The sequence below is a fragment of the Aquila chrysaetos genome, chromosome 24, assembly GCF_900496995.4.
Source record: "Aquila chrysaetos chrysaetos chromosome 24, bAquChr1.4, whole genome shotgun sequence".
Classification (NCBI taxonomy): domain Eukaryota; kingdom Metazoa; phylum Chordata; class Aves; order Accipitriformes; family Accipitridae; genus Aquila; species Aquila chrysaetos.
The window spans coordinates 14,713,355-14,741,161 of NC_044027.1; the positions used below are offsets into that span (position 1 = coordinate 14,713,355).

Consider the following 27,807-nt stretch of genomic DNA (forward strand, 5'->3'; position numbering starts at 1 on the left):
CAGGTCTGGGGGTAACACTGGCCACAAAGATGGCAGTAACAGACAGATGGATGTGTGGGTTTAGTGGTGCACTAGGAAAAAGGGGGTTGATGAAGCTTGAAGCGTGAATGGACCCTGTGCGGGGCCCTCATCCAGCCCTGGGAAGGGGAGGAGAGAGGCAGGGGATGGGCTGAGCTGAGCCAAGCAGCAGCCCCACCACCTGGCTCAGCTCAGCCCATCCCCTGCCTCTCAAGTGCGGGATACGGGATACTACCCCGTACCCACTTTCCAGCCCCACTCGTGGCTCCAGCCATGCCCGAGTGGGGGTCCAGAGGGTGCTGTGCTTGGGCTGTGTTATTCCACTGATTTTTTTTCAGGTCTGAGCACAGCCGCAGCAAGGAGGAAGGGAGGAAAGAAAAGACCTTTTGCGATGGAGCAAAGCAAGGGAGTGCCCTAGAGCGGGGGGGGACCGAAGCTCCCTGCTTGCATGCAGTGCTATTCCCAGGAGGTGACTGGAATCCCGACAATTAAATCAACAAGGATGCGTTGGGGAAAACCCCCGTGATGGCGTCTGAGGATGCTTTATTAAATAACATGCAGCGGGGCGAGCCCACGTGGAACAAAAGGCTGTGTGGCTGAGCCTGACAGACTTGCTGTGTCCTGGGGAAAAAGAGCTCAGTGGTTTTATTAAACACATTTAAGTAAATACCTGAGGAAGGAAAAGCTTCCTGCAGATGCAGACTCGGCTGCACAGCCCACACAGCTCCCAGCTTTTGTACTCGGAGCGCGGAGCATCCTCGGATCCCATGCCAACCTCTGGTGCTGGCGTGGCAGGAGAGGTAGCAGCTTCCCTATAAGCAAAACCCTGCTCCGACAGCGGCGGCGACAGCAAATATCGCCCAGGGAATGATCATTTCCATGGCAGCGTGTTGCAACATGGCGAACAGACGGTGGATACGCTGCGAGCAGCACACGCAGTTGCTTAATAAAAAAAGCCAGCCCGGGCCGGGGCTGGGCAGGCTGCAAGCTCAGGCTGCAGTCGCTAGTGGTGGGGAGATGAGAGCACTGCTCAGGCTGCTGAAGGTCTGCCTTGGAAGAGAGACGCGGGGGGATTTGCAAAGCAAAACTGCTCTCAAGGGCTGGCCTTGCATTAGATTTTCCTTTCTGAGCAAACAACCCTGCTCCTTCCCTGGCGCACTGACCATGTTCAGCTGGACGGGATTTATTTTGTGCCCCAGTCGCTGTTCAGATTTCAATCCCGCCGGCCCCAGGAGTCTTTCTGGGGTGGGGCTGTGTTTCTTTGGCTGTAGAAATGACACTGCATCCCAGAAAAGTGCCACTAGTGGTGTTATTTAAGCAATAATAGGGTTAAAGCTAATAATTAGGAAGAGAAAGTGACTGGCTTGCACAGTTTCCAATTACTTTTCTCCTCTCCTCTCGCTTCTGTGATCTGAGCTCTCCCTTCAGCATTCCCCGTGGTGGAGGCAGGGTAGAGTTTTAAATAGAATTAAATCCCTTTAACATCAGTTTTGCATCAGCAGAGCTTGTGCTAAAATGCCTGTGCTGCATGGGGAAGGTTTGGGACATTAGTCTTGCTGATCACCCCAGCTGGGTGTGGGACAGGTCGTGCTCTGCACACAGCAGGACACCCCTGCTGCAACGCGCTTGCAGCCCTGCGACCGCGGACGAAGGGAAATACTTGCAAAAAATTGGTATTTTGCTGATGGGCAGCAAAGGAAGGGGCTGCGCGGGGCATTTTGCAGCAGATTTGGGGACCGAACTGAAATCCAGCAGGGCCTGTGCCCGAGTCTCAGGTGGGCCTTTCTCCCTAAAAGCCGTGCAAATATTAGTAGTGGCTGGGAGGGATGCTGGAGGGAAGACACGAGCCTTGCTGAGTTCTTGCAGCTATGTGCTGCAAATCCCCCACTGCTCAGTGCTGATCCTCCTGTTTGTCCCCTGGGTGTGCCGCTGCTGGGTGCCTGAGTTGGGACGTGGTGATGGTGTTTTTATAGTCTTCTGCCTTAATGAGCTCGTTTGTGGAAGGCTGGGAAATAGAGGACTATGCATTTTAGAAACATCTACCTGGGGAATATATCCCTGGAGAAGTGAGTGTCAGGCAACCCTCTGCTGGTAAAAAAAAACCAAACAAACCAAAAAGGTGCAAAGAGCAGCGTTGTATCAGCTGTGCTCCTTTGTCCCCTCTGCAAATACCCCATGTGTTTTGTGTTGGGCTCTCCGCAGCCTTGCGGACAGGTTTTACTGTATCCAAGTGTGGTTTTTTCCCCTGCTTGGCTGCTACCACAGAAGTCCAGGCATGCCTGGGCAGCTCCAGCGGGGCCTATGTTGCACCATAGGCGGGAAGAAAACTGTATTTATCGTGTGCATCGGTACAGCTAATGAACGTGTGCGCACATACACAGAGAGCTTTTGTAGAAGCATAAAGTCCTGCATGGTTTTGAGGTGGAAAAGAGCTGAGTGCCGCTGCTTTTAGCGCTTGTATGGTTTCCTGGCTGTGCCGCAAACCCGCCGTAGGTTGAGTCCGTGGGGTTTTTGAAGGGATTGAACTTGGTCTCTATGGGCGTGTTGCAGAGAGTGAATGAAGGCTCACCAGAGCCTTGAGGATCCTGGGGTGAGAGGCACAGACCTGCCTTCACCTGGGAGCAGCCAGGAGCTGGGAGATGCTTCTACGACGGAGGGTGCTGGTGTCCCACCAAGGTCACCCCCCCCCATCCCCAAGGCCCTGGGCTCAGCCTTGCTCCAGCCCGCATGTTCCCACCGTGACCTCCCTTCTCCCCTCATCCTCCTGCTGCCCATCGGCCCTCCACGCAGGACCGCGACCTCCAGCGACAGAACCGCTTAGCAGGACCCCAGCCGAGCACCCCCCCCCCCCCCCCCCGCATTTTCCTCCTTCTTTTCCCCGCTAATCCCTGCCGAACGGCTCCGGGAAGGGGCAATCCCCATGGCAAAAGAACTGTCTGGGATCCCCCTCCCGCCGGGGCCCCCCCCCCATAATTTGGGGCGGCGGGGCCATGCCGGAGCCGCCCCCCCCCCCCTCCTCCTCCTCCGCCATCCCGCAGCGCGGGGCGGGGCGCGCCGCCCCTCCGCGCCCCCGCAGCGCTCCGCGGCCGTTCCGCGCTTGGCGGCGGAGGGCGGGGAGGGTGCGTGTAACCAGGGACACGCACACACACACACACACCCGCACAAAACACGCACACACACACACACGCAGGGCGGCCCTGCAGCGCCGCGCCGCTCGCCTTTGCGGCCAAGCCCCGGCAACAAAGAACACCCCCCCCCCCCCCCCGCCACCCTCCACCGCTCCCGGCTTGGCTGCGCGGCGCTGCCCGTCCCCTCCGCGGGATGTAGCCCGGCCGGGAGCTGCCACCGAGGCACCGCGGCCCCGTCCCGTGTGTGTGTCCCGTCCCCCCCCCCCCCCCGCCGTCCCCGTCCCTCCATGCCCCCGCAGTGAGGCCGGGAGGCGGCGGGCGAGCCGGCGCTGCGCGCTTTGCCGGGGCTGACGGCTCCGCCGGCCACCATGGGGAAATCCAACAGCAAGTTGAAGCCTGAAGTTGTGGAGGAGCTGACCAGGAAAACGTACTGTGAGTAAAGCGGGCCTGCTCTGCCGAGGGAGAACGGGGGTGGTGTGTGGGGGGGGTGCTGAGCGGCGGGGATGCTGCCTGGGGAGGCCCCGGGTGCCGGGGGGAGCCCGTGGGGTCGGTGGGGTCCGCGGCCCTGAGACGCGGGGCCGGCCCCGGCCTCTTCCCCCGGCTCGTCCCTGGGTTTGCAGCGGGGAGCTGGGATTCCTGCGGGCATCGGCGCTGCCGGGGCCGTTCCCCGGGGGAGGGCGCAGGCTCCGCCGGGCTTTGTTGCAAGAATTCGGAGATTAGCCTGGGAGGATAAAAAAAAAAAAAAACCCAACCAAAAAAACCCACAAGGCAGCAGAGACAAGGAAGACGGGTAGGGAGCCAGAGAAACACTCTGTTTGCTTATAAAAACAATTTCTCCGTGGCCTATTTCTAAGCCTCCAGTAAGTGTGGGACAAGGGCCGCATCCTGCCCGCCTGCTGTGCCCACCTGGAGCCATGCGCCTTCCTTTTCCTGACCCCCCCCTCCTGCCCCTGCTCCGAGCATCCTTTCCTTCGGGGCTGCCTGGCCCTGGGCCTTTGGTGCCAGGCGGGTACCCAGGGGACTGGCCGTGATGGTTGTCCTCCCCTCGCTGCCTCCCTGGAGCCGGGCAGCTTCTCCCAAAACGGGGAGCCAAACCGACTGGGTGGCTCTTCAAAGTTCGGGTGCGTTAGTCGGAGGGGTTTCCTTTGTTATTATGCTCTGAAGTGGAGAAAAGAGCCCGATGCCAGAGAGTTCAGTATTTTTTTATGAGTATCTCGGTATCAGTTTAATAACCTGATTTTCAAAGCGAGTGGCTTTCCTGTCTGAACCTCCGCTGTAATCTTATTAACGTGGCTAGTGCCTGAGCCATCCAGTTTTAGCAAAATGAGTTTTTTTTTTCCTGAAGGATGCACAAAGGAAACAAAGGCTTTGGTGGTTCAAGTTTGCCTCTCCGCTTGCAGGTCGGAGATATTCCCCTAACGTGTAGCCGACCTGCGAGCTCTCCCCGCTGTCATTGCTGCAGTCCCACGGCAGCGCTTACCCAAAAAGGCAATAGATTAGGATGCAGCAAGTTCTCCCATATGGAGAAGAGGCAATACTGGTGCATTGCACAACCCTACACGCGGGGTTGCTCTCTCATCGTGGCACAGCCGGGAGCAGGCAGGAGGAGGGCAGGTTGCGGGGGGGGCATGTCCGCATAGCCAGACTGTGAGCGATGGTAGGAGATGTTGGGGTGCCCCGGCTGGGCTTCCTCGAAGTGGCTTCGGGAGAAGAAATAGCGAGAACGTGGCAGTGCCGGCTGGGCACAGACCCCGGCTAGAGCTGGAGCTGAGCCCTGGGTTTTGGTGTCCTCACTGCAGCTGCGACCCACGGCGGGTGCAGCCGCGCTGAGCCGGGTACGGTTATTGCCATGCTGCAATCGCCCGCTTGGTTTGCAGCCGCCGTGACGATCCGATCTCCAACGGAGAGGGATCTGGGAAGAGCCGGCCCCGGCGCAGCCTCGTCTGCTGGTGATCTCTTGCATGCTGAGCTTTCTGCACCCCTGGGGCGGCTCCTCTCTGCGCGGGGAAGGTGCCGACCCCAGCGGGGCCGATGGCAGGGCACACGGGCAGCGATGCCCCGTGTCTTACCGGCAGCGGATGCCAAACAAACACAGCGCTGGTGAAGCCATCGTCTGCAGGCACGGGGATGTCTCTTTTGCTGGATGAGGCTGGCAGAGGGTCGTTGCCTTCTGAATCGCTTTATTCCTAACTTTCTGCTCCCCTCTCTTGGGTACCCTCCCCTTTCCACCACACCTCCTCCAAAAAAGACTCTGGTCCTCTGATCGCTCCCTCGATGAGTTCCTGGCCTGCCTGGGGTTTTGCCTGCCCGCTCCGGGCCTCTCGCTGCCTCTTTTTCAAGGTCCACCAGCCCCACGTACCTGTGCAGGTGAGGCAGCAGCGCCTGGGCAGCCGTGCCGTGGGGCAGCACGTGGCCCTTCGCGTGGCCGGAGCCTGGTGCAGCATCCCAACGTGCCCTGGCAGCATGCGGCTGGCGGCGCGATGCCTGTCATGGAGCGCCGTCGCTGATACCAGGCTCTGTTTCTTGAGCTCTGCTTGTTCCACCTCTTGTCTCCGGGATTAATTACTTTTGCTGAGTGTTTCTGCCCCTTTTCTGCAGCTGTCAAGGCGAGCGCGCGTTCCCTTGTCTGGTGAAGCACTTCACAGGGCCCTCCCAGCCACGTTTGAGAGCCTCTGATTTATCTTCAGACCCTGAGCGATTGGAAAGATATTAATTTCCTTCTGTGTTTCAGGGAATCCGGGCAGAGGAGATGCAGGTAGGAGCGCAGGGTTGCACTGAGTACAGCGGGAGGGACTGATGCAGACCCCTGTGCTGCGGCTAGTGGACCAGCTCGAGCAGGGGATAGCCGTACCCACAAATCCGTGGCATATCCGAGAATTTCTGGGGGTCTGCTTTGGAAAGGTTTTACTCCATAGCACCGTGGTATTTTGGTACCTTTCTGGCAGACCGGCGATGACCATCCTTCTAAGAGCATCCCTGGCACGTGGTGCCCTTCCCGCATGCTGGCTGCCACGTTACCGAGCGGGTGCTGGCCCTGCCTCATGCGTGGTGCTGGTTCTGCTGCTGTTACAGCACATCTGGGCAGATGTCGCTGGGAGCCCGTAACTGGCAGCTAATGATGGGGACCCGCTTTTGTCCCAGGGAAGTTCCCATGGCAGCGGTACGTGAAGGGTTTCTCCCACAATGGGATTGCCTTCCATTGCATCATTTTCTGTTTGTGCGATTTCCAAACAAAACGAAGCGAGTAACAAAAAGCCCCTTCTCGGTTCTGCAGGATCAGAGGGATGGGGAGACGTTACGCCCTCTCCCTGCCCCATGTGGCTTTTCTGCAGATTTACCTCATCCGTGGGACACAGAGGACCTGCAGCCTGTGCCGTGACCCCTTGGTGCTCTTCCAATGTCTGGTGGCTTCTTGCGTCCCCCAGCCACTGTCCCCTGTCCCCTCTGGTCTCTCCATCTCCTATTTGTGGTGCTTCTCTGGCCGTGCCTCGGTCGCAGCAATCTTGGGGCAAGAAGGCGGTGGGAGCAGCCGGGAGAGGAGTGTGGGACTGCTCACGTGCCAGGGCGGTCGCGAGCGCGGTGGTCGTGCCGAGGATGCTGCAGGGTTGCCGTCAGCGGCCTCCATGAGATGCAAGAATTATTTTACTGCAGGTATTCAGAGCAGGTTGTCCGGGGCCCTGCTGGGAACCGGACACGGAAGGGCAGGAAACCTCGTCTCTTGGCTCCCCTCCCCACTCCGCTCCTGACTTACGGTGTCGGGGGCCAGATTTTAATGGCACTTGGACACGTAAAGGCGCAGGAGGACATCCGAGGACTTCTTCGAAGTGCCGGCTGCCCAAGTCCTGTTGATTTGGACCCATCGCCATGTGCCTTTCAGCATCTCTGGGCACCTGAGTGCCCAGGAATATCTGGCAGCGCCAAGCTCACCCGTCTGCCAGGTGCTGGAGCGGCGCTGGTGGGGAGAGCCCGGCTGCGGGGCGAGGATTTAACCTTCCTCAGAGGCCAGACTGGTGTCATATAGGAGCGTGCGGGAGAAGCCAACGCTGAGTGATAATAATAATGAATAATAAATTATGTAATTCTTTGTACTTCCATAGAGCCTTTCATCCAAAAGCTCTTAAAGTGCTTTATAATCATTAATTTATTAATCTTCCTGATGCCTTGTTGAGGTAGCTTGGAGACGCAGTTTTGGCCGCTGTGTGTTTTGTCCCAGGAGGTGATAACGCCCAAGATTCAAAGGAACCGCCGTCCTCCCTGGATCGCATCTGCTGGCCCCTCTTCGGTGGGGATTTAAGCCTGGGCTTAACTTGAGCCAGGTGCTTGTGGCTCAGAGCCGCGGTGGGATTTGGGATTGTGCTTAAGAGCCTTGCCGGGCCGCGGTCAGAGTTCTGTTACGCTGGAGATTCATGAAGGTCCTGCGGTATCGCTGCTTCTTGCAGCCTGCATAAAGTTGTGTAAAGTGCACGTGTGCAGTTGTGGGTGCAGAGCATGTGTCATGGGTGGCAATGGCTTGACGTGGACTCCTGGTAGAGAAATTGGGAAAGAAATGCAGTGCTGAGTATCCCTCCTTGCAGCAGTGCTCCCAGGCCAGGCCAGCCCAGCCACAGCATTGGCAACCCGTAAAATCATGAAACAGGCTTAAAAATATGAGGCTGTTTCAGAAGAGCACATTTTAGCTCTTTTTTTTTTAGTCATTTGGAGGGGGGGATTGGATTTCAGGGTTCACTTCTCACAGTTATTGCTCGTGTCCAGAACTACTAACACTGTATTTTTTTTAACGCCAGCTGCGATAGCCATGCAATCCGGCGTGCTCGGAGCCATGTCGGTGCAGCAGCATCGCTGCTGGGACCGGGCAGGGGGTCAGGACAACAGTCCCGGGGCTCCGGAGGCCGCAGCGAGGCTCCACTGAAAGCGTGGGAGCCGTGGCGAGGGTGCCAAAACGACGCCCGCGGTACTGGGAGGCCTGGGCTGCAGAGTGGGCGCGGGGAGAGGAAGATGCTCTTTTCCCAAGAACTGCATCCCACCCACTGTGATCTATTTTGTGGATTTTAAACTCACTCTGGCATCATCGTTTTCTGCTCTTTTACAATAAGCCACAAAATTGGCTCTGTTGCTCGACGGTAATGCATTGAATTAATGGGCATTAGTTTAAGAGCAAACTACAAACATATTGATTTGTAGTTACGGAGGTACGTAGTGGTGGGTTGAATTCTATGGGAAAGGAAAGAAAATTCTGCAATTGCAGCAATTTTCAGCCAGGAAAACGGGTCGGTTCCTCGCTGGGGGCACCGGGCTGGGGCTTTGCTCCGTTGTGCCGCCCTGGTGCCGGGGAAATGTGCCGGCCGGGACGGTGGGCAGGGGCAGAGGGGCAGGCAGAGCAGAGGAGGGACCTCGGTGGCTCCCCGCTGCCGCTTTATTTTTAGCCTTGGAAGTGTTTGGCCCCAGGCACTGGGTTTCTCTGCCAGGTTGGTTTGTGTTGAAATCCCTCCTGTTGCTCATCCGGCAGAAAGCGGGGCAAGCTGGCCAGGTGGTTACGCACCCATTATCCCTCGGCGACAAATGCTGGGTGAAATACCTAAAGCGTGGAGCCCCGAAGCCCGGCTGAAACGCGGCTCCCTGCCAGTGTCTGGCAGCTGCCTGCGCTCACCTCTGCGGCACCAGCCCCGTACCCCTTGGCTCCGCTCGGCCCTACAAGCACCCGTTTTGGGGCTGCCTGCGCAGCCGTGGGCAGAGAGCCCGTGGGCAGGATCCCACCCCGGGGTGGGAGCCCCGTGGGACCTGCTCCTGGGCGAGGGGCACCGGGATGCCGAGGCGGACGCACGCCCGGTATGTAGAGCTGAGGCTGAGCTGCTGCTGGCTGGTTGACCCGTCGAGTGTGTCTGCCTGCTCCGAGCACTCTCGGTGCGTAATAGGATTTGCAAGAGCCCAAAAGGGAGGTTTTTGGGGGGAGGAGGAGGGCACTGGCCCAAGCGCCCTGGAGATGCGCTGGGGAGAGGGGAGCAGAGCGGGTCAGCTGTCCTGAGCCAGCCAGGGAGCCCCGAGGGAGGCTGATGGGCAGGATGCGCCGGAGGGATGCCCAGGGGCTGGCTTTTGTTTGGAGCCTGTTTTTACTGCAGCCGCGTGTCACCCAGAGCTGTGAAGGTGGCAGCTGCGGTGCAGGTTCCCTGCGAGCTCGATGGGGACCTGATGTGCTGCCTCCGGAGGGCTGTGGCGGTCTGGAGGCATCTCCAGCCCCTTCCCCAAGGAGACCCCAACCTGCTCCGAGCGAATCTCTTGACTGGGTATCCCACGTGCCTGTGGACCTGGGGCTCTGCGGGTGGATGCAAGCGAAGCAAGTTTTGGAGTGTCAGAAGCAAGTTTTGAGGTGTCCCTGCAGTCCCCGGGAGGTGATTTTAGTGCTGGGGTGGGAAAGGGAAGACGTGACCGAGGGCCCTGAGGGCTCCCTCTGCGGCAGAGCGGAGCAGCCGTCCCTGCCGGCCACGCTCGTGCCACTGCCTGCTGCTGCTCAGGCATCAGAAGAATCACATTTCATTTATTCCCTGACATGTTAATGGATCTGCTTAACCACTCTCCTGACCTTTGCTGCTGCCGCTATAATTAAGGTTGTGAAACAAGAAGCTCTGAAGGCATCAAAGGAAGCGGCTGCTTCAGGGAGGAGCCCGCGGATGAGCTCGCTCCGTTATCGGGGTGACATTTGTGGGGTTGCTTTGTTCCTCCCTCCCCTCTTCATCCTCCCAGGTCTTCTAGGGAGCTGGATGGGAAAGGGAGCCAGGGTCCGTGTCCTGCACCCCTGCCTGCCCTCCCTGCCCAAGGGCAGGGGTGGCCGGGGGGGGGGTGCTCAGCCCCGGGGCATGGTGTGCGTCGCTCCCATCACCGCCGCTGCTGCGGCTTCCCGAGCCCGGCAGTGCTGGCACGGGGCTCGCTCCCCACACCTCCTGCACGGTGTTCTCCCATCAAGGCACGTTTTTGGTTTCTACACGGAAAGAGGGCTGCCTGTGCTTCATCCACCCGCGTTTCTCCAGCATCTCCTGATCGATGGCTGGACCCTGTGGAGTTGCCCCGGGTGTCTGTGCTACTTCCCGTGGAGGAGTGGGCGTTCGGTGCCTCCAGCACCCTCCGCTTCGGCAACCCTTGGCACAGCCCCATCCCTGTGGGCGAGACGGGGAGGGAGGGGGCAGAGGCAGCCCTGCTGCCGGCGAGGCTTTACCCTGCAGCATCCTCCTGACCTTCCCTTGGCTCCAGGATCCGATGGCCGAATTGGAGGGACTTCCCTTCCCCTGCCCGCGCCGGGTCCGGAGGGGAGTTTTCTCCTCTGCCGGGGGCAGGAATCACTCTGTGGGTTGGGGACAGCACCTTGGAGCGCCGTGCCGTGCCAAAATCCCTGTAGCCAAGGGGAGGATTGAGCAGGGGGCAGGACACAGCTGCCCCCCGGACAGCCAGGGCAGGGGGGCTGCTCCATCCCTGCTCCGGGCAGCACTGGGGATGCTCTGCCCTGCCGTGGGGCATCGCTGCGTCAGCTCGTGGGGAAGCCAGGATTAAATCCAGCCCAGGATAGACCTGCCACAGCCACCGGCTCCTGCTGTGGGTGTGTTTCAGTCTGATTCATTAATTTCCAAATGAAGGCACTGTCCTTTGCCCTTCCTCTGCTGCCTTTGCTGCAAAGAGCGACTGCTGCTTTTTCCCCGAACCCAGTTTCCAAAGCCTAATGTCGGGCCCTTAAATATTTAATAAAGTCTAAAAAGGATTTTAACTGCATATTGGCTTTCCTGTTGGTACCAGCCCCAGGGGAGATGAGAACAGAGCTGCTCATGGACCTGTTTATCCAGTCTGGGAGCAAGACAGACCGCTAATGGCAACTGCCGGCGAGAAGAGTGCCAAACGCACATGCAGTTCTCTCCGCATATTGCTTTGTATCTCAGCAGTAACAAATGACACCAATAACACTGTCGGGCTTGTGCTCCGAACGTCTTGGAGGCTCCCGGACTCGCCGTGATGCTGGCGACGTCTGTGTCTGATGGGGAGAGAAGCCAAACTGGGCAAGCGCACAGGGAGATGGGTGAGCTGGGATGGGGATGTCCTGCTCCGACAGGTAGGCAGCTCCGGCTGTGTGGGTGCCCAGGCGGTGAGGCTGCTCCGACATCCCTTTGCGATGGGATATTGCAGGGATGGGTACGCACACGGGGACGACCCCGGCATGGGGACACCCCCGGCGCGTGAGCGATGCAGCCGGGAGCGGGGACTGGGCACCGCCGGGATGTGCTGGGCTGAGACGGAGGCACGGTGGTTTGGACAAGTTGCTGCTGGTCATCTCCGGGAGCACAAGAAAATGTCACTGGGCAGGCTCTGGCTGTGGTTGTTTCCACGGGGGGTGACGCCGGTGCTGCAGCCAGGTTTTGCCGGGGTCGTGTTTTAACGCCGCTTCCCCAAAGCTAGCCCTGCGTTGGCCCGGGAGCGGGAGCAAACCGTAGCCCCGGAGCTGGGGCTGAGCCCTGACGGAAGGCAGGCGGACGGTGTGCTCTGTAATGTTTAACCAGGACATCGGTTATGTAGTTAAACCTGAATTTTAATGAGACCGAGTCGTCGGGGCCAAACAACCCAAACTGCCAAAGTGCTGACGTGCAGCGTATCTTAAAAGTTACCGGCATTGAATGGGGACCTGGGTGAGCTCTGAGGTGCCCCACGGCAGGGTGACGGATGGTCCCGGGGGAGGACTGAGCCCGCGGCAGCCTGGGGGGTGTTTTCACCCCCTTCCACCCCGGCACAGTGCAGCTCCCGCAGGCACTGGGCTCCGTGCCGGGGCTTTGGTGCCGGAGCCAGGGGAGTGCGTTGCTGCGGGAGCCTCATGCCCACGCTCCAGCTGTCCCCGGGGGCCGGTGGGTACTTCCCCCCACCCTGGCCTGCACAAAGCCACCCAACAGCCCAGGCTGATCGTTCTGGACAGCCCAGCACGCAGCAGGTCCCGTCTGCTGGGCACCCTTCCTCTCCCTGCGGGGAGATGCCCACGCTGCACCAAGCGGATGCTGCCCGGTGCCCGTTTGGGGGCTGGATGAAGTCCCACAGCTACTGCACTCGTCGGTACCTCCAACAGCTTGAGCTGCTGCCGTGCTCTTGGCTACGTGTTTCGTAGGGACGAGGCCTGAAATTGGTAACGACCGGTCAGGTTACGATGCGGTTACCCCGCGTAACCTGCTCTGCAGGGCCAGGGGCCGGCGCTGGGGATGGGTCCGTCTGTGCCGACTGGTGGGACCTTCTTGGGTCCGTGTTTGCAGGAGCGGGGCGTGAAGTCTGCACCGAGCATCCGTTCAGGCTGCTGTACTGAGCCCTGTGGTCGCTCTGTGGGGGCCGAGGGCTAATTTTGCGGTGGGTGGTTGTTCGGGCTCTGATGCTAACCCCCAAATCTGGGTCCCAGGGGAAAGGAGCGAAATCGAAACAAGCGCGTGCACACGCTGCTGAGCCCCATCGCCCGCTCGGCGGGGAGGGAGGGGGGAGCTTGTAATTGGTGAATATTAACGTTGTGATGATGTCGAAAGTGGAGTTTGTAACGGATTTATGTTCAGGCAATTCTTAAATACGTGTTTCGCAGAGGCGAGGGGTGGACCGTGTTGGGCATAAATTGCAGGGTGTGCGGGGTTCACCCCGGAGCACCGTGGTATTTTACGCATGAGGGGCCGATTAGCTCATGCATCAGCACCCCAGTCATTTCTGCATCAGCACCCAATAAGTTCATGCATGAGCACCCAATTAATACACACACACGAGCGCGCAATTAATTTACATACACCCGGCTGATTTATGCATGGGTGCCCCATTGATTTGTGCTGGATCGCACACTGGTCCGTGCGTGAGCACCCTGGTAGTTGATGCATGGATGCCCAGTTAATTGGTGCATGTGCCCCCAATCAGTTTGTGCCTGAGTGTCCAATTAATTTATGCATGAGCACCTGATCCATTCACACCTGAGTGCCCAATTAGTACATGCACAAGTGTGTTATCTACTAATTACACTAATTTACGCATGAGTGCCCAATTAGTTTACGCAGCAGTGCCCAGTGAATTTACGCATGAGTGCTCAATTAGTCCATGCATGAGCGCCCGATAAATTCATGAGTGCCCAAAAAATTTATGCATGAGCACCCCGCTGGTTCATGCATGAGCGCCCCATTCATTCACGCCTGAGCACCCAGGCAGTTCACGCATGAGCACCCAATTAGTTCACCTAGAAGCACCCAAATAATTTATGCACGAGTGCCCAATTAGTCCACGTATCATCACCCGATTTATTTTTGCATGAGTGCCCATGTAGCTCAGGCATGGGTGCCCGGTTAGCGCGTGCATGAGTGCCCCATGAATTCACACCTGAGCACCCACTTTGCTCACGCGGGAGCACCCACTCTGCGCACGCATGGGTGCCCAGTTTGCCCTCCTCCGGGCGCAGCGCTGATCACCCGCAGCAGGTTTAGGCAGGGACAGGAGCCCCAGCATGGGGTGATGTGCCGGCTCCCCCAGACCGGGATGCGGGGGGACCTGCGGGGACCCCGGCAAGGAGCCACGGCAAGTCCCTGGGGGAAATATATGCCGCAGAACCGACGCTGCCACACGTGGGTGGGTGATGCCGGACCAGTCACCCGTGGGTTGGCGGCGCAGCCCACGACGTGGCAGAGCTGCAGCGGGGACGGGGAGGGGGGAGCCGCTTTGTGCCTGGAAATAATTAACCCTGGTTTCCCTGATAAGGCGGCGGTGCCTGCGGCCCCACGGGATCAAGGTGCTGTTGTAGCAACTAGAGCGAGGGGGGACATGCGGGGGCTCGGTGGAGACCCCCCGCTGGCTGCTGCGCGGGGACGCTGCTTGCTGAGCCGTTGGGAGCCCGAGCCCGCAGGACGGACGTGTGCCGTGGCCGTGGCACACGGGGGCCAGGCTGAGCGCGCGCGTTCCCGCTCAGGATCCGGCCCTGCGGCTGTGGCTAAACCCCTGCCCTTGCGCAGACGGGGAAGGGGACGGCCGCGGGGTGGGACGGCAGCACAAAAAAAAGCCCTGCGGGGCTGGAGCATCACGTCGCCTCACGCATCCCGCTGTGGCCAAGGGTCCCCAAACCGTTCCGAATCCGGCCACCTCTCCCGCGCTCCTTACTGCCGCCCTGGCCCCGCTGTGGTCCAGCGAGCAACGAGCTCCCCCGCGGGCAGGACGACGGATGGGGATTTGCAGTCCCGGGTCCCTCCTCTCCTCTCTGCCTGGCAAACACAAATTAACGGGCTTGAGCACTGATTAACCGGAGCTGTTTCTTGCTGCAGCGGCAGCTGGGTGGTGGGAAGAGAGGGGGCACGCGAAGGGCGGGTGGTGATGGAACTGTCAGTCCTCGCCTGTGCCGTTGGGGATTGACGGAAAGGTTGGGGGTAGAGGGTTGGGGATTTTTGGGTACCGGTAGCTGGGAGGAGGGGGCTGGGGGCTGCTTGCAGTGCAGCCCCATGGGGCAGTCTCTGCCCCTCTGTGCTGCACGAGATGTGTGGCTGCAACCTTCCTCCCAGCTGAGATGGGAGCGGGGATGGACCGACCAGCGCTGCGAAGGGGCAGCGAGGACCCGTGGCCGTGGCTTGGCCGTGCGGGGCAGCTCCTGCGCTGCCCTGGGGTGGCTGCCCCTCCTGCCTGCCGTGCTCGCCCTGCGCTTGCCGTTTCCCCGCGCTTTGCTAAGAGCAGCGGAAACAAAGATGCCGCCGGCACGAGCGTTGTACGTACGGGAGGGTGTCTGCGGGGTGTAGCTGGGGCTCCCAGCTCGGCGATGCCTCTTACAGCGTTGCGGTTCATAACGAATGCTAATACCCTGCCTTTATTTAGCGCCTTTCATCCCCAAGGATCCCAGGGCACGCTGCATCCGCTAACGAGCTGCTACGGGTGCTATTTATAGCCATCCCCATAGTGGCTGCGGGAATGGCAATCCCTGGGGAGCGTGGCACGGTAGCTGAGCCCAGCCGCAGCTCCGGCTCGGCAGGGGCAGGGAGAAGGAGCCGGCCCTTGCTCCGGTGGGATGCTGCAATGGGGCTGTTGTGGGTTATCCCCTTGTCCTTGAACGCTCGGGGGTCAAACCTGGCTGAGGTTTCTATCGCTGTAAATTGATTTGCATCGGCTCAGCGTCGCGCCGTAATCGATGCCAGGGGAGGGAAATGCAGCAGCCGCCGCCGCGCAGGTACTTTCTGTGAGCTCGGCTGGGCTCTGCACGCCGGGGAGCTGCAGAGGATGGATCAGGGAGAGCGGAGGGACAGCCCTGCCCCTGCGTGTGTCTCCTGTCCCCAGCCCCAGGCTGGGTGGCTCAGCCTGGCCAGGAGAGTAGCGCGTCCCCAAGGCTTCCATGGCCACGGGTCCCTGCTGCGGGGACAGGCGTTAGCATCCCTAATCAGTGCCGCTCAGAGTGTCAACGGCCAGCGAGGTCGGAGTGGCTGGGAAGTGGCAGCCGCGAAGTCATCATCTGTCTCGGATCCATAACTGCAGATACGGGGTGCTCAGCCCCGGCTTGCCCAGCCGCAGCGACGCTGGGCTGGGGGCCGTGGTGTTTCCCTGCACTGGGAATGCTCTGCCGCGGGGAGAGGGGAGATTCGGTGGCAGCGGAGGGATGCACCCAGAGGTGGGTGGTTTTCCAAGGGCTGGGAGATGGGGCCACGTTCCCACCCCAGGGCAAACCCCGCAGCTTCCCCTCGCACCCGGGGCAGGAGGAAGGGCATCGGTGCCAGTGTGTTGGAGGAGGGATGGGGCTTTGCATGGCCCTGTTCCAGGGATGCACATTAACAAATCCCACCTCCGGGGCCTCGTGCTGGTTTTCAGGCTGGCACCTGAACGGTCCCCTCCATTGGAAGAGCCTCTCCCAGGAGCATCACGCATCCCTCCTGCGGCTCCATCCCTCTCCTCCCGCCCCAGCCCGAGCGTGTCGTTACCAGCGTTTCTCCTGTACTAAAAAAAGCACAAATTTCTTAATTGTTTCCTGCTGGAGTTGAAAGGCAGCTCCCGGGCCCGAAATAGCACACTGGGGGAAACACAGCCAAACGAGAGAGCGAGCAGAAGACGATTTGCCTGGAGGGGCTGAGCCGAGCCCCGGGCTGCTGCTGTTGTTGCCCCTTTCGCCTGCCCCGAGGGCTGCACGAAGTCCTGCTGCCCACCCTCCTCCTCCTCCCACCCGCCTTCATCTGTGCCTCTGGGTGATCGGGGCTGCAGAGCTGGTGCCTGGGGCATCCCTCGGGCATCCGCAGCGTGGGGGTCGTGGCTGGTGTCTCGATGCTTGTGGGGAACGTGTGCAGGGAAGCCTGTTTCTGTTAGAGAAGTCGCTCAGCGTCTCTCTTTTGGAAGGATGCTGCCTTGCAGCCCTTTGTTTTTTGGGATGGGGAATCCTTCGGGACTGGCGTGACTGTTGTTTTTGCCCACCCCAGCTCAGCTGTTGGATGCAGCGTGTCCTTCCCGGCTCCCTCCTGCCAGGAGACCTCTGTCCTTTCCCCTGTCTGCTCTTCTCTTGCCAGGCGGCCCTGCCAAAACAGCCCTGCCAAAACAACCTTCCAAATCCCTCCTGCGGTGCGGCCAAAGCCCTCCGTGTCCTTCAGCCCAGGTGCCGAGCATCCTCACGCCTGCCTCCCGTCTCCTGGGGTGCTGCCATCCGGACACCCCACGCTGGGTGCTGCTGCCCTCCCGGCACGACCGGTCCCTGCGCTCCCGGCACGGCCGCTGCAGCCCTTTGCCGGCTTCCCCGGGGAGGCAGGGAGAGAGGCTGCCCTGTGTCGAGCACTTTCTGGGGGGTCTTGCAGGCTTTGTCCCTCCAGTGGTCCCGGAGCTGGGATGGAGGGACTGGACCCCCGCCGTATGCGCAGGGACAGCCTCGGGCGCGGCGATTCCTGCCCACGGGGATGCAGGAGCTGCGAGGTTGGGGCTGGCGTGTGCCCTCCCGGCTGCCCCACCGCTGCCGCCTGCCAGCCCTCGTCTTCTGCGGTCTGTGCCTTCTGCCAGGCATGTTATAAATCTTTCTGCTGGAAAATTGCTTTCTTTCTTTTTTGCCATCCAAGGTAATTGGCATCTGTTGATGTGTCTTGGGTCTCTATTTTTATCAGCCTTTTGCACATTGACACATCTCCACTCCGCCTCATTATCCCAGCGCCTTTCAGACCTATTGCTTTTTTATTATTATTTAGATGCACGATGCAAAGGAAATGACTAATGAGGCCGTTCCCCCTCCCCGTGCCCGCCTGCTGGCACCAGGCTCCCCACTGGCATGCCGGCCAGGCACGGGGACAAGCACCAGCCCTCCGCCCCGTCGGGCTCCCCGGCATCCCGCATCCCATCAGAGTCTTTCCTCTCCTGAGGACATTTGCGATCTCAGCAGCTGTCCCCAGGCTGGGGACACTCAGGCTTGCCAACGCTCGCCATTTTCTAGCTTGTCACGTTTTTGGGGTTTCTCCGGAGCCCGGTAAAGCTTCCCAGGGCCCTGGGATGGGTTTGACGATGTTTCTCCATGTGGTTCGGAGGCAGCTGGTACCTGGCGGGATGCCGGCCCTGGGGCTGTGTGCGTTCAGTGCATTGATGTCGGGGCTGGGCAGGTGCCTTCCCCGAGCCGCCTCTGGGCAGATGTTTTGGCAGATGTTTCCAGAGATGTTTTGCCTCTGGGGAGGTGAGAGGGCAGGGCCGGATCCTCCCCAGGCGTGAACCAGCCCGGCCCCTGCGTGGTCCAAAGCATCTTGCAGCGACGGTGCTGCGCTCCCCCGGCAAAAGGTCTTGGTGGGCTCCCCGGTTTGGGAGCCGGACGGACACCAGTGCCTGCAGCCCCGGCCCCATCGACCTCCCGGGCTGGCGGAGGACTCCCGGGCTGTGCCTCGACGGCAGCTGCTTGCATAGGGATAACACACGGCAGCGCGCGGAGCGAGCGAGCCCTGCGGCATCCCCGGCAGGAAACTCTCTTATGTGAAGTGCAAAACACCAGCCGTCACTGGGAAAGCGCTAAATTCCTTTTTCTTTTCTTTTTCTCTTTTCTCCTGTTTTCTCTTGCAGTTACGGAGAAGGAGGTGCAGCAGTGGTGAGTGTTTCTGGCACGGCGGCATGGCGGTGAGCTGCCGGGGCGCGGGGCTGGCGGGCGAGGGGGTGGGAGCCGGCGATGCTCAGCAACCCCACCGGCCGTGCAGAGCAAGGGGGTGCAGGAGAGTTTTGGGGTGCAGGTGTTAGCTCATAGACGGGAGACCAGAAAATAGAGGGTTTTTTTTCTTGCACACCTTGTGCACGGTGCATGGTGGGGCATGGCTCCGGCTGCTCTCGGCCACCCATGTGGGACGGTGCACGCTCCCTCTCGCTTCTTCCCTCCCCACACGGGCGGCCGAGGGGAGCGGGGACGTGGGGACTGTCCAGCTGGTGGCCCTGGCCCCGGCTGCAGGAGGCCGGTGCTGTCCCAGCGTGTCCCCGTTTGCAGCGGGGCCTGCAGAGGCTGGCGGGGGCCGGGACCGTGGTGCACGCTCTCGCCCCATCCCCTCCGCCCCACGGAACGCGACGCCCTAGAAAAGCCACCGCTTCCCTTTCATCTTCCCATCCCACCAGTCAAGGTTTGCTTTCTTTATCTCTTTCTCTCATCCTTTCCCGCACCCCCCCCCCCCCCCCCCCCCCACTTCCAATGAGTCATAGCTGCAGGAGCGTGAAAACGATGTCACCGTCACTTCGGTTTCCCACCTCGCCACCCCCTTCCCCTCCTCCGGCAGCCCTCGGCCCCGCTGCAGCGGGTGCCTGACAGATTTGGGTGACGTGTTGCATAATGCTCACGCACCCCGCGTGGTCCCCGCGTGGTCCCCGCACCCACGGAGCCGGCGAGCCCCTTCCCCTGCACCCTCCGGGGTGGCACTTTGCAGCATCCAGGTCCAGCCCGGAGCTGGGACCAAGGGTTTTCGGGGGTGTTTAAGCACCGATGCGTTTTGGGAGATGCCCTGGCTGTGCCACCCCGAGGATGCAGTAACCCTGCCGTGCCCCCCAGCTCCCCTGAGCAGCTTTTTCACTTGGGGTGGTGCAAAAAAATGCCGTCACGGAGCCTTGGCTGCGCTGGGTGCTTCAGGACGCCGTGCTGTTGGTTTTTTACCAGGGCATGGCTGCAGGACGTGCGTGCGGAGCGGTGGGCTGCAAATTGCCTGGGGGGTTGCTGCTGATTGTGAGTCCCTCCCCCGTGGTGGTGCAGCAGCTCGGGGGGAGCTTTCCTAGCCGCCTCCGTGCCGGAGAGCCGGTCGGATGCACCCGACATAACGGGGCCGTGCCGGAGCAGTGGAGGGGAAGGGGAGCTCTGGCCCTTGGGTCAAGCTTTCCGTTTGCAGCGTCTTGCTTGGGAGTCGCGTGCATCCGAAGATCTGAGCAAGGGATATAACCACTCTCCTGCGTGCCCCGTGACGGCTTCGGGGCCGAGCCAGGCATCGCCTGCCCCGGCACCTGCGCCTGCAGCGTGGCCGTGCTGGTGGGATGTGACTCTATGCAGAGGGCTTTTTATTTTAAAGGAGATTTAAAGGACTATTCTGGGTGCTCCTGGCCAGGTGGTGGGTCCCTGTCCCCTCCCAGGTCCTGGACAGTGTTCGACAGGAGCCTGGTTGTGGCTCGGTTGCCACTTCTGGGCTCGCGGCAGGGTTGGAGCGGTGCGGTGGGCACCGCTCGGTGTCACCGGTGCCGCTCACCGCTTCTCCAGGCTTTCCCCGCTGCCGCCCTCGCTGCGGTGCCTGCAGGGACCTCGTCCCACGGGGCCGGGAGGTTGCGGGTGGGCGATGGGAGCGACACAGGGAGCGCCCGGGGACCTTCCCGGCCCCAGCCCACCGCAGCGCCGGGGAGAGCCCCATCCCGGCTCCCCAGGGCTTGGGGGACAGCGTTCAGCGGGGAGACCCGCCTGGTGCCCATCCTCTCCCCTTCCTTCGCAGGTACAAGGGCTTTATCAAGGACTGCCCCAGCGGGCAGCTCGATGCCGCCGGCTTTCAGAAGATCTATAAGCAGTTCTTCCCCTTTGGAGACCCAACTAAATTCGCCACCTTTGTTTTCAATGTCTTCGACGAGAACAAAGTAAGTCTGCGAGCCGGGGGGAAGGTCGGGACTGAGCCCGTGGCGATGGTACGATGGGTTTGGTACGTGGCTGCGCAGCACCGGAGGAGCAAAATATTCCAGTGCTTCCTGGGGCGTGAAATTAAAACGGCGCAGCTGTAGCGAGCGAGCCCCCGTGCTTATTTTAGTCGATGAGAGTCACGTGGGAAAAGGCGATGAAGTGGCAAGCGAGAGAGGAGAAACGCGATGTTTCGGTGCCGCTGACAAAAGCCCACCCGCGCGGTGCCCCCCGCGCTCCGGAGTCGCTCCTGCCGGGATGCTCGCTGCCGGGCTGGGCACCAGCAGCCGGATCACGCTGCTGGAGATAAATGTGCATCACTCCTCCCTCCCCGTTGCCGTTTCGGATGTGTCCCCTAAGAGGGCACATGTGGGCAGGGAGGATTTTGCGGGGTGGGGGGTGGCAGCGGCATCCTCACCCCCTCCTTCCCCCCCCCAGGATGGGAGGATCGAGTTTTCGGAGTTCATCCAAGCGCTGTCGGTCACCTCCCGGGGGACGCTGGACGAGAAGCTGAGGTGTAAGTGCTCCCCGTGAAGGGGCCGGGGGGGGGGGGGGCACAGGGACGGCGATGGGGTGCGTGTCTGGCGGTGGGAGGCGGGGGGGGGGCCATGGTCGCCAGCACCTCGGCGTTGCTTTGGCTTGCAGGGGCGTTTAAGCTGTACGATTTGGACAACGACGGGTACATCACGAGGAACGAGATGCTGGACATTGTGGATGCGATATATCAGATGGTGGTAAGCGGTGCGGGGGGGGGGGGGGGGGGCATGGGGCGAGCAGCCCCTGGGGGTCCCCGCTGGGCTGGAGCCTGGCTCTGTGGGCAGGGAGGATGCTGAAACACCCCCGATTCCCTCCCCAGGCTTTTTTGGTGGGGTGTTGTGGCCATCGTGACCGGGGCAGGGTCTGGATCTGGCCGCTGAGGACGGCTCTGGTGCCAACGTGCCCCGTCCTGATGGGGGGGGGGTGTTGGGGGGCAAAACGGGTGTCCTTGCCCGGGGACGCCGTCCAGGCAGGGCACAAACGGGTGCGTGACCGCGTCCTGTCCTGCTGCCGCAGGGAAACACAGTGGAGCTTCCTGAGGAGGAGAACACACCGGAGAAGAGGGTGGATCGGATTTTTGCCATGATGGACAAGGTGAGGATTCTCGAGTGGTTTTTTTTTTTCCCTGGGGCCGAGGGATTTAGGAGGCAGTTGTGGGCCCCCTCGCCGTGTCTCGGCTTTTGCAGGTGCCTCCTTCCCCCGCCAACACAAGGTCTCAGCTGCCGCTGGGCTCGCTGCAGAGCCCCGCATCCCTCCGGAACGCCCATATCCATTTCAGGGTCCCTGAGATGTCATTGCACCCTCAGTGGCACCCTTCCCTGGCTGCAGGCACGGGTGGTTCGATGGGGAAACTGAGGCTGCGGCGGTGGGGGGGGACCCAGGCGGCTGTGCGGGATGGCGTGGGTGCTGCCGAGGTCCCGGGGTGCTCGGTCCCGGGGTGCTCGGTCCCGGGGTGCTCGGTCCCGGGGTGCTCGGCGTCTCCCTCGCCGGGGCGAAGCGGCGCTGCGACCGGAGTGTTTTGCAGAACGCGGACGGGAAGCTGACGCTGCAGGAGTTTCAGGAGGGCTCCAAGGCCGACCCCTCCATCGTGCAGGCGCTCTCCCTCTACGACGGGCTCGTATAGTCCCGGGGCCGAGCGGCGGTGAGTGCGGCGTGGGGGGGGGTCCGGGGGGGCCCCATTTCCCACCCATCTGATGCCATTCCTACCTTCCCCTGGGGCGGGCGGCTGGTTCTCCTCTGCTTGAAGCATCAAAGCACGGGCATCCCCCCCATATCCAGCTGGGGGGGGATGTTGCCCCCATACTGATGGGTTTCTCCCAGTCTCCCCCAGTCCCACAGAGCACCCCAGGACCGCAGCCCACCAGGATGCAGTCCAAGCCGCCCAGCTGGCAGGCGTTTGCCTGCGGCACGACTCCTGCTCTCGCCTGCAGATGCGGCTGCAGAGGAGGCAGGGAGGCAGCTGGCGTGCTGGGGGCATGGGGATGCTCCAGAGAGATATTATATTAAATATTTTATTTATATTATGTCTCATTATGTTCTGCCCTGGAGCTGGCAGGGTTTGGCATGGTGGTGTCAGGGACGCTGTGGTTCGCAGCATCCCAGGGGTGCTGGGCTGAGCACCCCATGGTCCTCGCCATGCCCCGTGGGGCCATGCGGAGATGTCTCCTGGGATGATTTTGGTCATCGCAGTCCAGGCAGCGTCCAACCATGGGTGGTGGGGTTTTTTTAACCCCGCTGGAGTTTTGAGCTTTTCAAAATCTTTATCGTGTTTCCAGCTTTGCCCTTCCAGCTGTGCTGGTGTCGCACGAGATGGCCGCAGGGCTTTCTGCCCATCCTTCTCACCCGGTTTTCCTTCTCCCCCCGCGCACCCTCTCCTGCAGATGCCTGGGGGAAGACGCTCTCCGTGCCATCCGACCACCGCCGCGCGAAGCTTGCCTGTCCCTCTCGGCCTTCCTTTCTGTTCTGCAAGCAAAGGATGCCCTCGAAGCGCGAGCTCACTCCCCCTCTCTGCACTCTGAACCAGCCGCTGCCATTTGCCAACTTCTGCTTTTTCCAAAAAAAAAAAAAAAAACCCGCGACAGACTCCGGTCTGAGCGGCAGCGAACGCCCAAGACTTCAGGGCCGGGGGAACGGGTCGAGCATCGCCGAAGGCAGAACCACCCCCGGCCTCCTCGCCCTCTTTGCTCCCCTTTCCAACATTTTCGGATGGGACTGCGGATGCGCCGGTGCCGGCGTGGTCCTCTCCCAGGAACCGGCCGGCTGGAGACGGAGCCCAAAGGTACCGGGGGGCCGCGCACCCCAGGGTGCTGCCTGCGCGGGGCGGCCGGGGAGCCGAGGCACCGATGGCGATTGGGAACACGGTCCTGGCGTCACCTGCGATGCTGCTGGCAGCCCGGCCCGGCTCACTAGGGATATATATTATTATATTATTATTTTATTTTTTTTTGGTGAGACAGTATTGTGCTTTTTCTTTTGTTTTTTTTTTTCCTTTGGTGGAAAAAAGTGAGGCTTTTTTTTATATGCCTATCTCGACGATCGATATCCTTATTTATTTGTTGTCAATGTTGCTGCTGTGTTTAGTCTCTCGTGTGTGTGTCCGACCACCTAGGTGATGATATGTAAGGTTTACATGCTCGTACACTATTGCGGGGCACCGGGAGCCTGCAATAACAATGAAGCCAAAAATCTGCCTTCCCCCCTCTCCTCCCACCCCCTGTATCCCAAGCTCCGTGGGCTGGCTGCTGTTTTAAGGGGATGCTGTAGCTTCTTTTCCTTTTCCCGTTCCCCTGTTTCCTGCATTTTTCTGTTCACCCTTCCCTTTGCAAGCTCAGCCAAGGCTCGCTCAGCCCAGGCTCTGAGCAAACTGAGCCCACTCCATCTCTCAGTTGGGCAGGGCGAGGAAACCACCAGGCACCAGAATGTCCTTATTTTCATTTTTTTTTTTTTTTCATTTTCTCACTGCATGAAAAAGTATTAATGGAGCTGAGAGTTGGACTTTGCTTTCAAGCAAATATTCCTTTAATATTTTCTGTTTTGCAAACGGTGGGAAGGTCCGTTTGTACCCCAGGGAGGTGGCTGGGAATTAGCCTGTGTGCCGGCAGGGCTGGGAGAGCAGAGGGGATGCCCGTGGGGACGGTTCACTCTGTCCCCCCCATCCCAGGCTATGCGGCATCTCCTGCCTTAGGGGTGCCGGGCTGGGAGACGCGCAGCTCGGGGTGTCTCCTTATCCCCTTGCTCCTCGTTTAGGACGTGGGAGGTTTTGCTGTAAACCGAGAGCACGGCCCTAAACTCGTGCTCCTGCCTCGGGGGAGGCGGAGGGCTGGGGAAACGCACCTGGAAACACCCGAGCGTGGGGCTTGGAAATGGCCCCCCGGCCGCGAGCGGTGCCCGCACGGCCTCTCCATCGCTGGCCACCGCACCGGGATGTGCCCAAGCAGGGCTCAGCCCCGCCGGGACACGCGTCGTGGGACACCGGTGGCATCTCTGCTGGAGGACGAGCGTTAGGTGGATGCTGCCGCGGCTCCGTTTCCAGCTGCCTTGGCCCCCGCCCTGGGGAAGGAGAGATTTGCCCTTCCTTGGGAGCAAAATGCAGGATACCCATGGGACCCCTAATGCCAGCCGGGGTGCAAACCCCTCCTGCTCTGGTGCGGTTTGTTCCTGGCCCAGTAACACCGATGCTGCTCTCCCGCCGCCCTGGGGGTCACCCCTCCGTCCCCGGTACGGCTGACACGGCAAAACCTTTCCGCCCCGCTCTCCACCGGGATGCCTGCAGCTCCCGCGGCCGAGCCCTGCCAGTCCCCACAGCCCTCGGCCACGGGGACCATCCCCGTGGCAGCAAGAGGGGATGGCTGGACGTGGAGGACGTTCTCGCAGGTGTCCCGCGATGCAGGAGAAAAGACGGTGCGCCAGCGGAGTCTGAATCGTCCCCGCGCGCCAGGGACGGACTCTCCAGCCGAGCGATGCCGGTCCTTTGCTGTACAGCCCTGCTCCCCAGTTCTGGGGCCGCGCGCTGGTGGCACTTTCCAATACCCATAAAAAACCACCCTTCCCCATCCCCAAGGAGACCGGCCTCACGTCCACGTGCAATATTTCTGCCTCTTCTGCAGTTCCTGCCCCTGAGGGTGCCCATGGTTCATCGCTGAGGGCTCCTGGAGGGTGTCACCTCGCTCCCTCCCGTGGAAAATTCTTTTCCTTGACGCTTTGTGGCCAAAACGCAACTCTCTTGGGTAGACCTTTGCAGTGCCTCCAACTTCTCTAGCGCTCGTCTGCCAGACCGGTCTCTTCCCGGTGCCAATTGATGTTCCCAATGAATGTGACACTGCTGTAATCGCCTCCGCTGATAAATGATGGACCCTGCGATGTTTGACATAATTCCCAGGCAAAGGCAAACTTCACTTGCTCTGACACTTTCCCCTGAAAGGCTTTTAATTTTCAGAGGACCTGCCATGCTTTGAGCTCCATCAGTGCTCGCCGACATCTCACCAGGGAGGCAGCCCTGCAAGGGCAGCGGGGTGTGCGGCCCCCATCGCGGGTGGGGTGAGGGACCAGCATTGGCTTGGGAGAGCTTCAGACCCCAGAAATCCCCAAATTCAGTGTCCGGTGCTGCTGTCATCACCAGCAACCTCCTGCTGCCGCTGATGCTGGTGGGCTCAGGGATGGAGCCCGACGCCTCATCCTCCCTCACCCCTTGTTAAACATTTGCACATTAAAAAAAAGAAAAAGGAGCAAAAAGGAGAAAAGGTTTTAGCCTGTATTCAAAAGCTCTGTGCTGCCTGACGAGGACCCTGTCGGTTTGGTGGCGACGGTGGGTTTTCCGGGGCAGACGCCCCTCCTGCAGGGTCAGGGCTGGCTCTTGTCCTCAGTCCTGGCTCTGGCCGCGGAGCGGGTCCCAGCGTGGGGTCCGTCCTGTCCCACTCTTGGCATGCTGAGCGTCCCCGAGCAAATCATTTTGGCCCCAGTATTCCCCCCCCCCCGACTGCAGATTTGGGACCCTGGTTTGGATGCTTCTAGCCTCCCTTTGGGGAGCACCGAGGGCCCCCGACTCCTGAACGTCACCAGGGTCTGCAGCTTCTTGGTACTGCTGAAAATAAGGCTTGAAGCATCTCGCCCTTGGAAATGTTGGCCTTAACCTCCTCGTGCCTCAGTTTCCCCATCAGTGAAATGGCCTGGGTGAGCCATCCCCTCTCCAGAGAGCGATTCGACGCCTGTGCCCAGGGGAGCACGAGCGCTGGATACAGCTCACGGCTGCGACCACGAGGGTTTGGCAGGACCCACCGAACATCAGGCACGTGCGGAGCACCGGGAGCGGTGCGTGAACCGCTGGGTCGGAGTTTACATCAGCGAATAATTAATTCCGGTCTTCTTTTTACACCTGCTCATTATTAAAAGCGAACAGCTGACAAGACCTGATTTGTTTCTCTTTATACTCGGGTTCCTGATGCCTGTCTGAAATAAAGCCGGCTGCAGCCCTGGCGATGGGAAGGGGACCCAAAGCGCAGCCAGGCAGAGGCGAGGGTCCGGCCCCGGCGACTGCGGCGTGTTCCCCCCCACCTCTCATTTGTCCCCGTCGGTGTTAGCCCATTAAAATGCCGTGTCTGTACTTTCCTTTCTTTTCATTTTTCTGTTTGTGTGCTGACTGTTGCTGCTTTGTAACCGTCTTTCCTTGAGCTCTGGGGCTGGGCTGGGCTGAGCTGTTTCCCCTGGAGAGCAAGGACGCGGGAGAAGGCTCTGGGGGCAGATTCCCCCCCCGCCATCACGGCACAAACCAGGACCCAAGAGAGAGAGAAGCAAAGTGGATTTTTTCTCCGGAGCAGCCCTTTAATTGCTGCGATTCGTAACGAGACTGGGCAGCCCCCGGGAGCGCTCCCCGCCGGCTTTGTGGCTGGGGGTGTTTGCTTATGGGGGACCCCAGACCCCGTTTGTGCCGGGTACCAGCTGCATCTCACCCCACGGTGCAGAAGCGTGTGCCTGTCGGTGCCTGCCTCCCACACCGTCGGGACACCGCATCCCAGTTGGATGAGGGGGCTGGGGCTGTGGGACCCCCATCCCAGAGCCACTGCTCCCCCCAAACGGGCAGGGGTGCAAGTAAGCATCTGCCACCGGGCTGCCGTGGGGCTGCGCTTAACCTGGGGGGGGTGGAGGGGTCTTTGGGGTGTGGGGCCAAGCCCCGACTGGCACCGGGCTGGCTTCGAAGCGGGCGCCAGGCACGGCATGGGGGCAGCCGAAATCGCTGGCAGAGCTGCCCTCTTCCCATGTATTTAGGGTCAGGGGGGGTTTGGATGGGCTGGGCGGGTGACCTGCAGCCAGCTCGCTGGCCCGTCGTCCCCAGTCCCAGGGTAAAGGTGGGGATCTGGGGCATTTTGAGAAGGTATCAGCCACCCCTCCTTCACAGGGATGTTGGAGGGGAGGGCACCGGCTGGGACGGTGGCGGTGGCCGGTGGGACAGGAGGGAGGGCTGGGGGCAAAGGAGGGACCTGATATGGCCCTGGTCTCGGTGCACAGCTTGGGGGTCTCCTTGCAGAGCAGTTTCGGGGTCTCGGTCACACGTGCCAGCCCCGACTATGTTCCAGCGGCACTGCAGGAAAGCCGTCCTTCCTTCCCTTCTCTCTCTCTGCTCCTGCAGCCGCCAGCCCTGGGTTGGGTGCCACGTCCCGCGGGACCCCTGCCCGGGGGCAGCTGACCCCCGAGCTGAGAAACAGCAGCTCCAGCAAAGAGCCTTGTTTGTAAAGATGAAGCCTGTTTGTGCGTCCGTGCCGGTGTCTCGGCTTGCATGCCCTGCTGCCTTGTCTTGAGATGAATTCAAGAGCAAACCAAGCAAATGAAACGGTTTCAAAACAAAACAAAACCCAGGAACTTTGTGACAGTGGAAATAAAAGCTTAATGACAGTACCGAAGCACCCGTGGTCTGTGATGTGCTGCGGGGTGAGCCGGGGGAAAGGCAGACAGGCTCAGGGGTGGACACAGGACGGGCTCGCTGCCTCCTGCGGTCCCCAAAGCTGCGGGGCCGAGAGCTGGGCTGGGGGACGGGGGGGTGCGACCGTCCGGTGCTGCGTG

General features: G+C 60.7%; 1 protein-coding gene across 1 annotated transcript; it reads left to right on the top strand.

The window, feature by feature from the left end:
* The first annotated feature begins 3,114 nt into the window (after positions 1 to 3,114).
* On the top strand, positions 3,115 to 27,647 carry NCS1 (neuronal calcium sensor 1). The gene is made up of 8 exons (XM_030000420.1): positions 3,115 to 3,578; positions 18,159 to 18,183; positions 20,042 to 20,180; positions 20,656 to 20,734; positions 20,863 to 20,951; positions 21,271 to 21,348; positions 21,779 to 21,895; positions 22,635 to 27,647. Exons 1-7 carry the CDS (start codon positions 3,515 to 3,517, stop codon positions 21,875 to 21,877), a joined length of 573 nt encoding a protein of 190 aa, XP_029856280.1. The 5' UTR covers positions 3,115 to 3,514; the 3' UTR covers positions 21,878 to 21,895; positions 22,635 to 27,647.
* Positions 27,648 to 27,807: the final 160 nt, after the last annotated feature.